We start from the raw sequence: 17,419 nt of genomic DNA, 5'->3' as shown, positions 1-17,419 counted from the left end.
ATTAAGTACATGCACAGCATATTCTCCTGCTTAGTATGATTTCTTTTTCGTGACTGAAACCCCACCATTTAAAAAATTGTCTTCACTGTTCCTGAAACTCTGATAGGCATTTCTTGTGCAGAGCAGCTTGATGAAATATGGGCTCATACAACTCAATGACAAGGCTGAATTTCTGGAAAGTAATGATAGAAACGTCTCATTCAAATGTACTGGAAGTTTGAAAGGAAACAGCTCCAAGACTGCTAAGCTGAGATTTAAATCTCTGGAGGCCATAAAAATAGCAATCCAAAGATGTAAGAAGTACCATTACACAGGCATTTCAGACAGACTTTTGCTTAAGGCCTGCCTTTCAAACACTCTAGGCCTTTACAAATTCAGCTGAAATGAACAGAATCTACTAACATACACTATCTTTTGCTGCTACAACAGACTGTTGCAAGTAGATTAAACATAGACGCGTTTGAGGCAAAATAATCTAACGAAAATTTTCGGATTAGTTAAGAAGGTCCTCTGCAACTCCATGATAGTACCAGACAGGCTTTTTATCCTGCTAATCAAAACTAGAACTCCTAATTTGCTTCCTGAATAAATATTTCAGTGACTGTTGTGATAAGCCCAGCTTAGCAAAGTATGCTAAAATTTGATTTAAGTGATAAATACAAATTGAGACTCTGCATGGATTCATGACACTGAATACTCATTTTTCTCATTTATAAAATGTCATGCTATTGTTATTGAATTAAGAGTATATTCAGATTGGAATTCTTCTAAATTGGAATACTTCTAAAAAGTACCACAGATGTTAGATAAATGTACATAACAAACACTGCAAATGCTTACGAGTCCCAGAAATTTAAGAGATTGATGGAAGCCAATGTAGAATTATGCTTAAGAAGAAATCCTAAACTCATTACTGTGATTAATTGTTGTTTTGCTTCTTTTTCATTTCTAATAGGTATTAGAGGGAAAACCCATCTATGTTGATTGTTTTGGCAATTTGGTGCCACTAACAAAGAGTGGGCAACATCATATATTCAGTTTTTTTGCCTTCAAAGAAAACAGACTTCCTCTGTTTGTTAAGGTAATGTTATAACCGGAGTTTCGGATTACGATTTTATTTTTGCCTAGTTCTGAGTTTTCAATAATCTTATCAGACTGAAAAAGTCCCATATTTTTTATAAAAATGGAAAGGATTTTGACTTGAGCAGTCAGAAATAACAATAAATAATCTGACTAAACCATCCCAAACTTCATGGAAGTGGCTGCCTGAAACTTAACAGTTGAAAGCTGCTCTAAATATAATTATCTGTGTCTGTATCCGCTCTGCGCTCATGTCCACAGAATTCTTTCAGTGTTAAGCATTTCAGACACCAAAAATGGTACCTCTGGGAATCCTGTTCTTTTCTCAATTATCTAAAGAGTTGACTGAGTTAGTCTTTGTTTTTCTGTATTTTGGTCTAGTACCTTGCAAAAAAACTTGCAGAAACTGGGGGAAAAAACCCACAACTTTGTAGATTTGGTAAAAATCTATCAAAATATGGTTGTCCTACCGTACACTTGTAAATGTGGATATGTCTGCAAATACAGATATAACTGTTCTTCAAGCAGTCTTGCCCCCTTCAAAAGCAATGCAAAACTTTCTTGGGAGCTCAGTAGGAAAAGCATATCGTTTTTGCATATTTCAAGCTACTGTATTTTACTGTATTTTTGAGAACAAAGAAAAAAGGAAATAATTTCTTGTGATAAATTCCCAGCTGTAAGCTAACGTTACCCCAACGATGTATACTACTGTCCTATTACATTTTTAAATCTTTCCTGTGAATAGAAAAATCTGAAAACAGAAAAACAAAACAACTAATGCTTTTGCCCTAGCTCTAGAGACAGTGATGTAAACACCACCTGCCACAGGGCTAGTGCTCATATGCTGCTTTCATGAGATTTCCAGGGCAGCTTTGCTCTCACTGTCGTCTGTGCCAGCAGTAGACAGAGCTGCTGGTATCGAGCCACCACACCTTTGTCTTTTAGAGAGAGGGATTCAGAGGGTTTTGTAAACCTCTTCCCACAAATTCTGTTTTTCTCTTACTTTACGACATCATGCTACAACAAAGTACCCAGTCTCCCTCTCCCCTTGTGTAAAACAGATTTAGAGGGGGGGGATTTTTAAATTTTAAATTCCTTTATAAATGGAAACTCTTCCAAAAAGAGAATGGAGGAAATCAATCCACTCCCTCATTTTCTTGTATTTGCTGTATGCTGCTAGGCAACTTTTAAACCCTCCTTCTTCCTAGCAATATTTTTTAGACTTGTTTTAATTTAGACCTTTATCTATGCCACCTATTTCTGGCTTTGCATATTTATCACCATGACAGATTTTCCACAGTAAGTTCAAAAACACGTGAGGCTTTGAACCTAGTATTTTCAGCTTGATAAAGTTAATATACATGTATGTAGTTGTATCATTTTATCAGTTTAGGAAACTAAGAATGAAGTAATGCTTTCAATTGTATTTATCCTGTGACATTGTATTTAATCCTCACATTATGTAGAAAAGCTACAATTACATCAGGAGTATCTTAAGTCCGAAGTGCTTACACGCTTTTTTTTGCTAACAGCTGTGAAATTGAGATTTTTCTAAGATTTGTTGCAAAATTTTAAAGTATATTGCACTGTAATATCATTTGTAGATTGTAATGGTCACACCTATGAATACGTTCCAGCAGATTTCTTCATTCTCAGGACAGGATTTATCAATACAATCAAGAAAACCTTCTGCAATAGAAATTTTTAAGTGCAGTCTTTAACATTTTTCAGCCACTCTGCCAACATAATAGCCAAATCAACCAGCACAATATTTTACACTAAAATTTCAAGCATGGAGTTATCACTAATATTAGCATATGTATGCATTCTTGCTATATGGGAGGAAATTGACTTACTTTCTGTTACGTTATGAAATAAACTGAAGCTATGTTGCTCTCACAAAGTTTGGAGACTTTTTCAATGAAACACTGGTATTGTAAATTATCACAAAGCCCCATTATACTGGAACTTCTGTACTCTTTAAGACTATGACTACAACATTACCACTGACTCCTGAAAATAAGTTCCTCGTGTGTAGACATGTACGTGCCTGTGTTTTCTCTTGCTTCGAGACACAAATATATTCATATATACCTTTGCAAACAAGCAAGAGAAAAACCTGAACGTTTCTGACTACATTGTAGTCATTTCTGACTACAATGGAGAATCCTTTCTGTCATCATTTCTGACTACATGGAAAATCTAACCTCTTTCTGTTAAGCAATTTTGAGTAGCACAAGTAAATGACAGCCTAGTGAAACGGTAGATTACGTGTCTGTATGTTTGCTCTGCTAGGTGCGAGATACCACTCAAGAACCCTGTGGACGATTATCATTCATGAAGGAGCCAAAATCTACGCGAGGCCTCGTTCATCAAGCCATATGTAATTTAAACATCACTCTACCTGTTTACACAAAGGTACTGTGAAATTATAATGGCTTTTTTATACTGGCTTTTATCTGTCATACAAATAAATAGGGCAACATATAGTTAAAGCTGTATAATTTGTAGCCAGGTGTGTTAAAGACGAATAAATGCCACCCAAGGGCTTTCAGTTTCTTGTATTTGATACTGTTAATGTCAGTGGAATGTCAGATGTATCAAACTTATTTTATGAGGACTCAGAAGCGATGACAATCTAGCACAAGTAAATGAAAATCCAGTTTGCACTATGTAGCTCCTGTAGTTTCACTTGGTATTGTGTAAGACTTACACTAATCTTATTTCATATAGAAATTTTGCCCCAATTCTGTTCAGGGATGAGACAGATCTGGGACTCAGTAGGTACCTCAGGGTTTCATTTTTGGTTTTGTGAAAGACTTCCTACATGCCTTATAATTCTTGTGAGTCCTCGCTGGAGAGGAATTTACCGTTCACATCTGTTTCACAAGGTTCTATAAGGGAAACATCTGTACATCATATGAAGTTCTCAAGGTATGAGGTATAGAAGGACAGAAAATTATTTTGTTATGCTGTCATAAAGGATTTGATAGTTATTGGGCTTTGCAATAGCATTTTCAGCTGACTAGCGGACTTGTTTATTTGTGGTGTTAGTGACAAAAACACAGCAGACTCTGGAAAGGGTATAGCAGGGTCAAAAATATTTCCTTACACTGGATTTTTAATATTTAATATTTATTTTTAATATTTAATAAAGAGTTTTTAATATTACATTGACTTTCGACACTGATTTTTCTTCCTACATCTGATCAAAACTTTGAAGAATCTATGAAAATTTCACACACTGTAGATGCTTTTTCTTCAGAATATCACCACGAGGCTTATTAATGTATCTGAGGAAGGAAAAAGGTCCATTATCAAGGGAAGAAAAGGGTGATGAAAAGTCTGTTATGAGTTAATATTTATAAATAACAAGTTTGAGACCATTTGAGATCTCATAAATCAATGGAGTGTGCTTAGTTCTGTTTAGGTTAGATCAGGTACTAAGAGCCACTTGTTTCCTTGCAAAGAGTCAGTTTATTGGTATTCTGGGATAAGCAGGATTTTTTATTGTCCTTGTCAGTTTAGGGGCTGCATGCCTTTCAGTAATGTGTTAGGCTATTTGACCAAAACCTTGTCAGTTGTTCATTCTTTCTCATAATCGTTCTGATTATGTGATGCGTTGTAGCGTTTTTATAATGTTCATATATTTACACTTTATGTGGGTAAGTTTTGTAACTATTTTAAAAATTAATTTGTGCCAATTTTTGGATGGAGAAGTATGTACATATTTTAAGTTTTAGTACAAATAATGATTACTAGAAGTCTGACACCCAGAAGCAACGTTTATGTTTGTAATTTGCTTGATTCAGCAGCCTTTTGTGTTTCATACTGACAATTCAGAGTTTTGTTGCTTTTGACATAAGAAATCAATTGCAAAAACTGTACTTACTGCATATTCTTTTCTGCCAAGTGTTGTCAAAAGTGATTTTTTTCCTATTCTTTTCTTCTAAATATTCTGCATTTTGCCTGCTCTGTTTTCCCCTTCTCTTTTTGCATGGCATTTTGGAACTGAAAGGAATCAGAATCAGATCAAGAACAGGAAGAAGAGGTAATTTTGCTATAAAAACATGTCATCGCTTATGCATACTACTTAAATATAGCTAGAAGATGCAGCTCGAAAGATTAAATCTGTAGTGGAACAGGCATATTGATGATTAGCTCCATGGTACAAAAATGATGAAGCAGAGTATAGTTAAAAGCATCATCTTGCAGAGGCCCACTTTTGCAATTTACTGAGTTTAACTTTCCCGAAGTTAAACTTTACCTGATCCAGGGTGCATTGATTCTGGAGGTGTATAATAGTATACTTTGCTTTCAAAACAGTTTTTTAATAACTTAAAAATTACTTTGCTCAAGAATGAACCATACAAGTGCATTTCTTTCATTTGTATTGAAAAAAAAAACTCAGCACAAAAAAGGGGAGATGACACTGATTTTCTCATGCTGAGGATGCCCTGAGTCCTAAAAATCCTGCAGGGTTGCTACTAGACTGCATTCTGAGCCAATGGATCATTGGCATGGTATATGTTGTATTAACATCCCTAAGCACAGCCTGAACTCTTCCTCTCCTAGGAGTGGGATGGAGGCAGAGGAACATACCTAAACGCAACAATTGCATCCAGCAGCCACTTCCCCAATGTTGTGAGGAATCTGCAACCAGAAGTGTTCACTCTTATTTCAATGCTGAAAGATTTTCAGCACTTAGACACTGTCAAGTGAAAACATGTTTCAAAGGTGTTAATACATTCAAGCAGGAGCTGACCTTCTGTGGAAAAAATGTTATTAGCTGTGGATCTGGAACATTTTTTTTAAACTGGTATCTGTAGTTTCCCTTATATGCGTTAAGATAACATTTCTTATCACATGATCAATCAGCTTCATACTGGAAGCACAAAACTAATTCTTTCAGCATCTATAATGCTTGTTTCCATATTTCCAGGCAGGTCCCCCAGCGCTGCTTCTAACCAACACTGTGCTTTATACAAGCAAAGAATATTGGAAAACAATTTTTCCAAACAGTTACAAATTCTTACATTTTTATATAAGAACATAAAACACAAGCATGTTGATGTCTAAAATACACTTGCATTTTCAATGAGTCTTCATTTAAATCAATAATATTAATTATTATACTGACATAATACCAGATTGTTCTGGAGGAAATTAAGAGGAAGTAAAATAATCTAGAGATCCTGTGCATCAGAGCAGTTCTTATGATCGTTGTGAAGGCAAACAGGGATATTAAAATTGATCTCTAATACACACTTAGCTGTGCAAAATTTAGTAATATGAGCCTAAATGATTACCAGGCATGTATGAACGTGCGAGTCTTGCCAATGACTTATTTTTACTCATTTTCACTACAAGAATTAGTAACATTTTCTTTGAGATAATATATTGTATTTATCTTTATACAGAATACTTACAAGCAAAAGTGGACTTTCAACACTCAGTAAAGATCATCTGTGGGGCTTTAGCAAGATTGTATGTTGTTTCAACAGTACTGTATAACTGACTTCCATTCCTCACAGTCATCCTACCACCACAAGTTTGAAATTAAATATTCATTATACTTCTAACTTTGCATACTTCTGCATATCCAGATTTATACATGCAAAGTCTTGCTTGTGTGGACAAGAGATTGTGCTAGCAGAACTGAAAAAAAGAGTCAAAATACATGGCAACTTCAAAAATTTGCTTCTTAAATTTCCTTAGTCTTCTTGACATTGCTTTTTTGATATTTTTTGGCAGAGACTGTTGTCTTTTGACTAACAGTAAAATTGTAGGACTCCTTTTATCTGTACTCAAGTACACCATGAATCAAAAAGATGTCCTCTTATGGCCATTGCAGCTGCCATTCAGTATCAGTAGATATTAGTAGAGTCAAATCCTAGCCCCAGTCCTCTGCCTAGTGAGTCATCAGTCATTTCTGCACATGGTTTTGATTTGCACAGAAATATAGAGGGGAAAAATCAAACTGTGAGCGCTCAGAATGAATGTGTACAAAGAAATGGGGAATCAGTATACTGGTTGCCATACAGATGGGCATATGCCTTCAGATGACCATATTGGACTTTTTTGCTTTAGATGAGAAATAAACAAACTCAGAACAGTGCAACAGCATTCCCAGTAATGCAAAAAACTATGATCCTCTATACTGCCAGTACCATTTACAAAAGCTACATTGCAGCATTTTGTGTCTACATTTGATTATAACTGTAGCAAAGTAACTGCTTTTCCATTTTTAGAAGTGCTAAATAAGTTAAGCCAGGCTTACCGTTACCTTACATACACTCTTGGTTCACTTTAAGTCAGTGGATCTGTGTCTCTTCATGTATCTAGTGGATTTAACCCAACCTATGTTACTTTATATATATTGACACTATTGTACCTTTTCTCATTTTTTGCTTTTTCTCTTGCAGGTTGATGCGACTTCAGAAAAAAGTAAGATTTCTTTTGAAAATGTTATAATGCAATTTGTATGAAAGCTGGTTAAGAATAAAGATAAGCATGAAAGAGAGCTAAACTTTAACAGCTGTTGCTAATAACATTAATACTTTAAAAATGTAACAGAAACACTAATACCAAAGCAGCTATCCAGTTAAATACATATTAATGTATAAATTAACAAGTAATACATTTTAAAACAGTTCATCTAAGCATTCACTTTTCTTTGACATCCCTAGTGATCCCGCTATTGCTACTTTGCTTGTATGAATACTCATCCTTCCATTTTTTGTTTTGTCCATTTGTTGACACACATTGTTGCCTCATATTTGAGATGAATGACAGTATCATTTTTTAATTAAAGCAAAAGTAATATTCCAATTTATTACTTTAAACTGATGAAATACAAGCATGCAAAAAAGTGATACTGTCCAAAGTAATCAGACTGTTTCATTCCCTTTCCCCCCTCCCTCTGCCCCTTACTGTGGTGAAATATGAGAGATGTTAGGCTTGGTGTAGATACTCACTGGGTATACAGAATCAGGCAATTATTATTAGAAAATGAAGGTGAGTGGTTCGCAGTTGCAAAGATTATCTTTAACGAAGATGCAAGTCAAACAAATATCTGTTCAATCTGAAGAGCATCTCTAAGAATAGCTGTTTTCAAATACAGTAATTTATTTTCTTAAATCTGTTTACGAAAATAATGACTTCTGTCTTGTTTCCCTTTTAAAAACAAGTGCAATTTCTTGCTTTTTTTTCTACATTGCATTCTGAGGTTTATTTATTCCTGATGTACTACATACCAGTTATAAATGGAAAGACAGTAGCACTAAGATCCTGAAGATCCAATGGATTGCCATTCCCTTGTAACCTCCTTTGTCTAGAGTAGAAATGCTTCAACTAAAGAGAATAAAAGGGATGGGCTTGACAAATAGCTAATAACCTCGTGGGGATTAAGACTCTCCAAAATTAAAGATAGTATCACATTTTTTGCTCTAATTCATTATTATTTATACCAGGAGGACCAGTTTCATCAAGACAGAAAAGAAACACCATAGTATAGTCAACAGAATGGAATTTAAGTTGTCCTATGACTCATCTTGGCCACGGGAGATGGGAGGTGAATTCAACAGAAAAATAATCATAGAGGTGAAAAAGGGCTTGAGTGCTCCCCATACCAAATAATTACTTATCCCATGCAGTGCATCAGCCCCAAGGAAGGTGGCCACATGCCTGTTTGGTTGACATTGCACATTGCTCAGTTGTGGCTGTCACAGGCTTGTCTGAATTTATCAGAGCACAGCGCTAGAACTTTTGGTAATGCTTACACTAGATGAATGAAACTACTAACCAGATAGCAATTTAGTTTTGCAAGTTTTCTCTTTGGCTTAATGGAGAATTAGTTAATACCAGATAAAAACAGCTGCAGCAGAAGAGTAAGAGACATTATTCCCAGAAATCCTTAAAAAGCATAACTAACAAACATGAAAGAAACCAACAGGTGCCTGCTTAAAGACCACTGAGGAAGCTCACATCTTGATATCCCGATTGCTAGAAAATATACTTACAACCAAGCAGCTTCTTTTCAGAAAGTGCATTTCTCTTAGGCTTCCGCTGATGGTCTCCTGTTTAACTAACTCTTAATTGCAAAGAGACAATGTACAAGTGACATAATTTTTTGCCTAGTTGTTCAGTAGTGACAAGGACTCATATGTGGTGCCTGTCTGTGCTTTGGGAATAATTCCTTATATGAAGAGAATTGGCTCCATGAGTCAACATAGAAAATCTTACCCTTGTCAAAATACTGTCAAATGCACCGTGTTGGATAGAAGATAAACGTCTCAGCCAGATTAGAATGAGAAGATGAGAACTGGTGTTTCTGAAAAGTGGGTTAGAGACGCTACCACTTGGCCATAGAGGTGGTTCCTTCCTGGCCTGGTGAAGACTGAGTTAATACAGGCAGATAACTCTCATGAGAAGAATCCAAAAGAAAGAGTGCAAGTGTGTGTGAGAAAGCAGCAAACACGGCCCAGAAAAGCTTAGTAGTTAGGGCACTTACTGGAGATAGGAGGTACTTAGTTTCCAGATCTGCTCTACTGAGTCTAGAATAGTTTCCCATTGACAAAAGCAACAAGTGATAAAATCAGAGCGTGAGCGAGCAACAAAACATCCAGAACGCCCTAAAATAAGTGAGGGATTTTCTTAACATCTTCCACTTGAGCTGTTCTACTTCATATGAAGAATTATACTCAGAAACGAATATTTGCGCTCCCTCTACGTTGTTTTACTACCACTTCCTCTTTCTGCTAGGCCCCAGAGAGCCCCAGCAAGCATTCTCACTACCAGCTTTACGCCATTTGGGCAGTTTCTTCCCACTGGAGCTTCTTTGCTTTGTTTGGGCTCATTAACTAGCTCTTGCCAGAGAGATGGTGATCTGTTTAATATTTATGAAAATATATATTATGTTCCTAGGTAGCATTTCATTATGCACTAAATACTTCACATTAAAAATAGGAGAATCCTGAGCAATTGCCTTGTTTTTCAGCATCAAAATCGCCACCGGCAATCTGGTTATAACTAACTAATGTACAGCAAAAACATTTACCATTTTTTAAATGCAAGAGAATAGTGAATGAATTGGATATTTTTTTATTACAAAGAAATACAGGTAATTATTTATTGCCTAGCCACACCTTAGTAGTGTTACTACTTTGACTTGTAGATTGCAATGCAAAAATGTATCAAGTACATATAATTACTAGGCATTGCATTCTGTTCATAACTTGTTTCAGTCCTCCAAAATTTCGTTCTGCTGGACATAAGTTTTCTAATAGTCCTTCCTGAAATTAAGTATTTCCAATAGGTAGTTATTTCATAACAGGACCTGCCAAAATCCATTTTGCTGTATATGAATTGCAGAAATTAGACAAATATTTCACCACAGTCTGTTTTGCAAGGTTTTCCTGTATCTTTAATTTATAAAATTAATTTTTACAGCTAGTACTTTTTAATTGAAGCTACATACCCAGCAATGTTTGCAACACCTTTGCTTTGCATGGAAATAACTTGCCTTACATAAATTGTATGTATGTGTCTAGTGTGAATGTCTCTGATTTTTGGTTGCCATACATTACATTTTTAAAATTTCGAAATCACTTCTAAGTTATTCACAGTTTTTTCTTATTATCTCTTATCTTCTTATTATCTTCTTCGTCTTCTCTTTCCTCAGTCAATTCATTATCTGTCAATGAGGATGTTCCAAGGAAAGGACCATGCCTCTTAAAACAAAAGAATGTTTGTTTCATTGTTTAGGTGTGAAATCCCCTTAGATGAAATGCCGGTTTGCAGCTGATTCAGATCTCTACATATTTGATAATATTTTAGATTATTGCAGAATTGCAACTTTTTATTTTGATCATTAAGAAACAAAATGTTAACTCAGTGTTATTCTGACAGTTTGCTAACACTGGCTTTCTCTTAGAGGAAATCGACTTTCAATCAGTTCTAATGCTTTTCCCCCTTTTTTCTTGTTTATTTTTATTTGAACATTGATCTGTAACATCTGAACAATCTTGAGATGCCTATCTTTGTGTAACTTCACTGTGTTTTTTCTGTGTTTAATTTTAATTTCTGCTGCTGTTGTTGTTGTTTTTTTTTTATAGTGTCCTGATTTGGTTTGTTACAGCTTCGATAATGTATGTGTGGTTGTGCTATATTGGTAAAGTTAAGCAAGTTATTTCCTGCCATTTTCCTTTTCAGTTTTTTTTTTTTTCCCCCGTTAGCTTTGCTTTGCTCTTGTACCCTCAGATCTTGTGGATCCACCATTCCTGGCCCATTTTGTTGACCTTCCCACCACTGCAACCAAAGACTCTCATTTTCAGTCCTAATTACATTTTTCAATCTCTATTTTTGATTTCCATTTTACTTTCAATGTTTTTCATTCGCATCAAAGATGACGAGACTGAATCTACAGAAACATCTATCCTGAAAAGCCATCTGGTTAATGAAGTCCCTGTACTAGCCAGTCCAGATCTGTTGTCTGAAGTTTCTGAGATGAAACAAGATTTGATCAAAATGACTGCCATCTTGACAACTGACCCTTCTGATAAATCAGGCTCCATTAAGGTGAAAGATCTCGGAAAACCCACTGAAGAAGAGCCAGGAGAACCTTTTGAAATAGTTGAAAGGGTGAAAGAAGACTTAGAAAAAGTAAATGAAATTCTGAGAGGTGGATCCTATACCACAGAAGAACATGTTTTGCAGAAGTCTCTTTCCAAACAGGAATTTGTAGAGGAAGAATGGGTCATTATTAGTGATGAAGAAATTGAAGAGGCTAGAAGAAATGCTCCTTTAGAAGTCACTGAACCTACCAGCGTAGAAGTCAGGATAGACAAAGGGACAACTGAAATGAAGACAGACGTGACAGGAAGGGTAGATCACGTTACAGAGGATTTAAAAACATACGTTTCTCTTCATGAGGTACAGCCACCAGCCTTACAAGAAGACTTAGTAGAAGAGAGATTTGAAGCTGTAGTAATAAGCAGGGATTCTGAAAAAGAGGGACAGGAATCTCCAAAAACTGAAACACTAAGTCCACAGGAGCAACAGAAGCCAGCCTTAGAAATTAAAAAACCAGTTAGGAGGAAATTAAGAGACAAGCAAAAGGAAGGCAAGATGCACAGCAGTGAAGAACAACCAGGACTAACAAAGTTCAGTTCAGATGAGTCGCTCGATGAGGAACCTGGCTTAACCCCAACAGCTGCTCCTGAGGCTAGCGCTGTATCCCCGGTCATAGAGGAAACTCCTATTGGCTCAATAAAAGACAAAGTTAAAGCCCTTCAGAAAAGAGTGGAAGATGAACAAAAAATACGTTCAAAACTGCCTGTCAGAATTCAAACAAGAGAAGGCACTGCTGAAAAGGGTCCTAAAAGACCAGGACAAGTTAAAAAAACAGTAGTGCACAAAGCACAACCGCCTGTTTCACCTTCTTCTAAGACAGAAAGACTTGAAGAGACCATGTCAGTTCGTGAACTGATGAAAGCCTTCCAATCAGGCCAAGATCCATCCAAGAACATATCTGGACTGTTTGAGCACAAATCTGTCAAACAAAAGCAACAGCTCCCTGAGAAGGAACCAACACGGAGAAAAACTATTTCTTCACAGAGTGAAACGAGGCGAGTATTAAGCCACAAGACAGACAAACAGAAGGAGAAACAAAGCGGGATACTAAAAGCAGAGAAAGAGCCACAACCAAAAAAAGGAAGAATGCAAACTTCTACTGCTACCACTGGCAAGCAAGCTGTAAGTAAAGAGCAGGTAAAAGAGCAGAGCTGTGAAACAACTGGACCTGTCTCTCCAGTATTTGGTGATGAAAGTGCCAAAGGTACAGCACTTGTGAAGGGCAAGGTTTCTGATGACCAGGGAGATACTGACTTCCAGATCAGCCCTGACAGAAAAACCTCAACAGACTTTTCTGATGTCATTAAAGAAGAGCTTGAGGATAATGACAAATACCAACAGTTCCGACACCTTTCAGTCACAGAGGAGGGAGAGCTTCACTTAGAGCAAGTGCTGACCAGTCCATTCGATGTTGCTTTCCCAACAGAGTATGTGAAAGACGGATTCCTTCCTGCTCTGTCTCTGCAAAGTGCTGCTTTTGATGGGAGCTCAGAGAGCCTTAAACATGAAGGTGTTGCAGATTCTCCAGGTAGCCTGCTTGATGGAACCCCTCAGATCAGCTCTGAGGAAAGTTATAAGCATGAGGGTCTGGCAGAGACTCCAGAAACGAGCCCTGAAAGCCTTTCCTTCTCACCAAAGAAAACTGATGGGCAAATTGAAGAAGCTAACGGAGCAGCTAGAGCACACACAACAGCAGAAACAAGTTCTCCGAAGGAACTCTCTCCAAAGGAAGATGAAAAAGGTATTACTGAAAAACAGCTAGATGCTGTTACTGAGACTAGTAAGTCTCAATCTGACCAGGTATCAGAAGAGCTTGTACCTACAGCCTCTGAAGAAGAGGCTGATAAAGAAAGTAGCTCAGCTTCCATTATGAAAGATATTAGCAGGGATAAAGAATCCAGAACCACTGCACATTTAACTAAGTCTTCAGAAACACATGACACTGCTTTAGAGAAAGAAAAAGATATAACCTGTGAACGCCGTGTTGTTGGTAGAAGTCCCCAGAAATTGGAACTTTCACTTGCTAGCCATGATAGTGAAAGCTTTAGCCCAGTTGCAGATGACTCTTTGGCTATAAGTCATAAAGACTCACTGGAAGCAAGCCCAGTGCTAGAAGATAACTCATCACACAAAACGCCTGATTCGTTGGAGCCCAGTCCTATGAAAGAGTCTCCCTGCCGCGATTCTCTTGAAAGTAGCCCTGTAGAACAAAAAGTGAAAGCTGGTATTCTGGGGCAGGGTCCTCTTCAGTCTGTTCTTAGCAAAGCAGAAACCTGCCCAGAGCTGGCGTCGGTGCGCTCCAGGATTCTCCGTGACCCTGAGGGAAGTGCTGATGATGACAGCCTAGAGCAAACATCCCTCATGGAGAGTTCAGGGAAAAGTCCTCTTTCACCTGAAACTCCTAGTTCTGAAGAAATTAGCTATGAAATCACACCTAAAACAGCAGATTCGCAGGCATTGTCAAACATATCAAAGTCAGCCATGATCCCTGAAGTCAGTGAAGAACCAGAGGATGATTCAGAAAGTGAGACAAAGAAAAGATTCACCCCAGAAGAGGAGATGTTTAAAATGGTGACCAAAATCAAAACGTTTGATGAACTAGAACAAGAAGCAAAGCAGAAGAGAGATTACAAAAAGGATTGTAAGCAAGACGAATCTTCTGAAGGTGCTGATTCAGAAGCTACGTGTGAAGTTGAAGCACCAGAGTCGACAGCTATAGAAGGAAAAGACACACCTACAGTGGTGATGTCTGCAGCTGAATCTAGAAAAAGTTCTTCCTCTTCAGCCAGTGAGCCAGAGCTGACTCAGCTAAAAAAAGAAGCTGACTCAGGCCTCTTAATGGAGCCTGTGATCCGAGTGCAGCCACCTTCACCATTACCATCCAGTATTGATTCCAGTTCTAGCCCTGAAGAAGCAGGTTTTCAACCCATTGATTCAAAGCAATGTTCTTTGAGGAGAGGTGAGGTTAAAGCAGAACAGGATAAGCCAGTAGAAGATGACAAAGAGGAACAGCTTCTCCTTGGGGGAAGCTGTAAGGCTTCCACAAGGGAATCAGGCATTTGTCATTCTGATGGCTGTGTATCAGCAGAAGCTGATGAATCAAAATACGATAGTACAGATGAGAGAGAGACAGCTAGCCCCAGTGCCCCAGTCACACACTTTGAGGGCACTTTGTGTCATTCCCTTGGTGACAGTTCTCAAAAAGAAGTTCACGTTGAGTCTTCACTAACACTACAGCAATATGATACTACTGAAAAAGATGTCAAAACCACTGGATTGCTAAAACAAACAGACCTCATTGGTACAGGGTCTGTGTCAGAGGAAGCAGATGATGGTTCTTGTGGACACAGTACCGCTGAGTACTCTGTACCACAAGATGGCAAACTGACTGAAGATGATAACACTGACCATGCTGCTTTGGGAAGTGATTTGGGAAAAGCAGATATAGGTTTTGAAACATCTCAAAGAGCTATTCATACTGAGAAACCCTTAACAGAGTATCCATCTCTTGCCACTAAAACAGTGGAACTTGAAAGCTGTGTAGTAGATGCTGCTGAAAGTAGTGCTCCTCCTTTAGTAAGCCCTTATGAAAATGTCTCTTCTGAACATTTTTTTACTGCCTCTGAAAGTCATGTAGGGTGTGATAAAAGTCTGCTATCCGGGGAAGACTATCCTTCTGAAGGAGGAAAAGATCACACTGGTGGAGCTTTGCTCAGCAGAGACACAAGCAGTGAAAATCAATCTTCAGAGGAAGTATGTATGGGAACAGAGGTAAAACAAGAGGATGTATTTCAGAAAACATCACTAGCGTCTTCAGCCTCAGATTCCACAAAATTAGCTGAATCCACCCATGAGGATATAAGAGCCGAAACAGATAAATTGATCAGTCAGGTTGTCATCACAAAAACTGATGTGGATTCTGACATGTGGAGTGAAATACGTGAAGATGATGAAGCCTTTGAGGCTCGAGTGAAAGAGGAGGAACAAAAAATATTTGGGTTGATGGTAGACAGGCGATCCCAAGGCACAACGCCTGATACCACTCCGGCCAGAACACCCACTGAAGAAGGGACACCAATTAGTGAACAAAATCCTTTCCTTTTTCAGGAAGGAAAGCTGTTTGAAATGACTCGAAGTGGAGCCATTGACATGACCAAAAGGAACTATCCAGATGAAAGCTTTCACTTCTTCCAAATGGGGCAGCAGCCTCAGGAAGAGGTTTCTTTATCTGAAGAAATGAAAGAAGCAGCAGAGGTGGAATATTCTGAGCTGAAGAGTTCTCCAGCTCCATTTTCACTTTCAGAATTAGAAGACTCAGATATACAAGAAAAAGATGCACTGGAAACTTCACCCCCAGCATCCGAGTCTAGTGATAAGTCAGAAGAAATGACCAGTGTAGGTGTCAGTATAGGCACCACAAAAGCAGAGCTTAAATCCAGAATTCCAATTAAAATGGGTATTTCAGCTTCTTCAAAATCACCAAAGAAAGAGACTGCTGCCTCTGAAGCTGAGCCCCTCTCCAGAATGGAGACTGATAAGGTTGATAGCAGTCAGGTGCCTTGCCTTACCTCTCCTGAGCAGTCTGTCATAGAAGATGAGTTAGATTTTCCCAAAGTCACTAGATTTGTTTGTTCTGAACAGGATGATGAGTCCCCTGACTCTTCACCAGAGGAACAGAGATCCGTAATTGAAATCCCTACTGCTCTTATGGAGAGAGTGCCTTCTTGTGAAAGTAAATCCAAAATTCCTGTAAGAACAGCTGCTGCGGCTGTATCACAATCATTGCAACAATCAGAAAATGAGAACCTTCCCACAGATGGCTTCCTAGACAATCTGCAGTGTGAAGCAAAGGATGACCAAGCAAAACCAAAGTCTAAAATTCCTGTCAAAGCAGCTTTCCAAAGAGCTGAACAACAATATACATACACAGACGCATCTGTCCGCAAGCTAGACTCACCCAAAGCTCTTGACATGACAAGCAAACTACCTATGAAACAGGATAACCGAAGTAAATCTGAGTCTGATGCGAGTATTCCCATGGACCCAAAGACTAAGCGATCAGTAAAAGCTAGGAGTTATGCAGAGGCAGAAGCAGAGACCAGGGAGAGGGAGAGAGAGACGAAGCTTGAGCTAGACTCAGATGAGGCAACAACAGCAAGACTCAAGGTATTTTCATCACGGTTGCCAGTTAAAAGCAGGAGCACTACAGCTTCCCGCAGTGCTTCTAGTCCCACAAAAGAAAGTAAGGAACATTTTTTTGACCTTTACAAAAACTCCATAGAATTCTTTGAAGAAATTAGTGATGAAGCTTCTAAGTTAGTGGAAAGACTCACGCAGTCAGAGAGAGAACAAGAGTTAGTCTCAGATGATGAAAGTAGTAGTGCCCTAGAAGTTTCAGTTATTGAAAATGGGCCATCCAGTGAGACTCAGCAGTCAGTTCCTGAAGACATCTTTGACACCAGACCCATTTGGGATGAGTCTGTAGAGACTCAGATTGAACGTATCCCTGATGAAAATGTCCATGACCATGCTGAAGGTATTTGCCCACGACTGGGATTCCCTGTGCAACGCATGTCATGAATTAAATTTTTTGTTTTTGTTTGTTTTTGTTTGGTGTGTGTGTGTGTGTGTGTATGCTCGTAAATACATGTGTGTCATTTTCTTTAAGCTTTTTGTGGTTGTGTTTTTTTTTTCCCTTATGAACTGT

General features: G+C 38.0%; 1 protein-coding gene and 1 long non-coding RNA gene across 17 annotated transcripts in view; one reads left to right on the top strand and one right to left on the bottom strand.

The window, feature by feature from the left end:
- Positions 1-17,419, bottom strand: part of LOC138067155 (uncharacterized) — a 75,220-nt gene that overhangs the window by 11,363 nt on the left and 46,438 nt on the right. Inside the window, exons 3-4 of one of the 2 annotated variants that reach the window (XR_011140873.1) lie at positions 5,683-5,791; positions 4,973-5,091 (exon numbers count right to left, since the gene is read on the bottom strand). This is a non-coding gene — a long non-coding RNA (uncharacterized lncRNA). Of the gene's footprint in view, positions 1-4,972; positions 5,092-5,682; positions 7,492-17,419 lie in introns of those variants that run through there. The other variant, XR_011140872.1, reaches the window with a different exon arrangement.
- Positions 1-17,419, top strand: part of ANK2 (ankyrin 2) — a 360,943-nt gene that overhangs the window by 325,153 nt on the left and 18,371 nt on the right. For 12 of the 15 annotated variants that reach the window (XM_068941794.1, XM_068941796.1, XM_068941799.1 and 9 more), the window contains 5 exons: positions 956-1,081; positions 3,376-3,498; positions 5,099-5,131; positions 7,506-7,527; positions 11,486-17,248. In XM_068941794.1, coding sequence (XP_068797895.1) covers positions 956-1,081; positions 3,376-3,498; positions 5,099-5,131; positions 7,506-7,527; positions 11,486-17,248 — 6,067 coding nt within the window. The remainder of the gene's footprint in view (positions 1-955; positions 1,082-3,375; positions 3,499-5,098; positions 5,132-7,505; positions 7,528-11,485; positions 17,249-17,419) is intronic. The other 3 variants (XM_068941802.1, XM_068941801.1, XM_068941803.1) reach the window with 1 other exon arrangement.

This window comes from Struthio camelus, chromosome 4 (assembly GCF_040807025.1).
Source record: "Struthio camelus isolate bStrCam1 chromosome 4, bStrCam1.hap1, whole genome shotgun sequence".
NCBI classification, from domain to species: domain Eukaryota; kingdom Metazoa; phylum Chordata; class Aves; order Struthioniformes; family Struthionidae; genus Struthio; species Struthio camelus.
The sequence above is the reverse complement of the archived record's forward strand: the minus strand, read 5'-3'. Positions and strand labels throughout refer to the sequence as shown.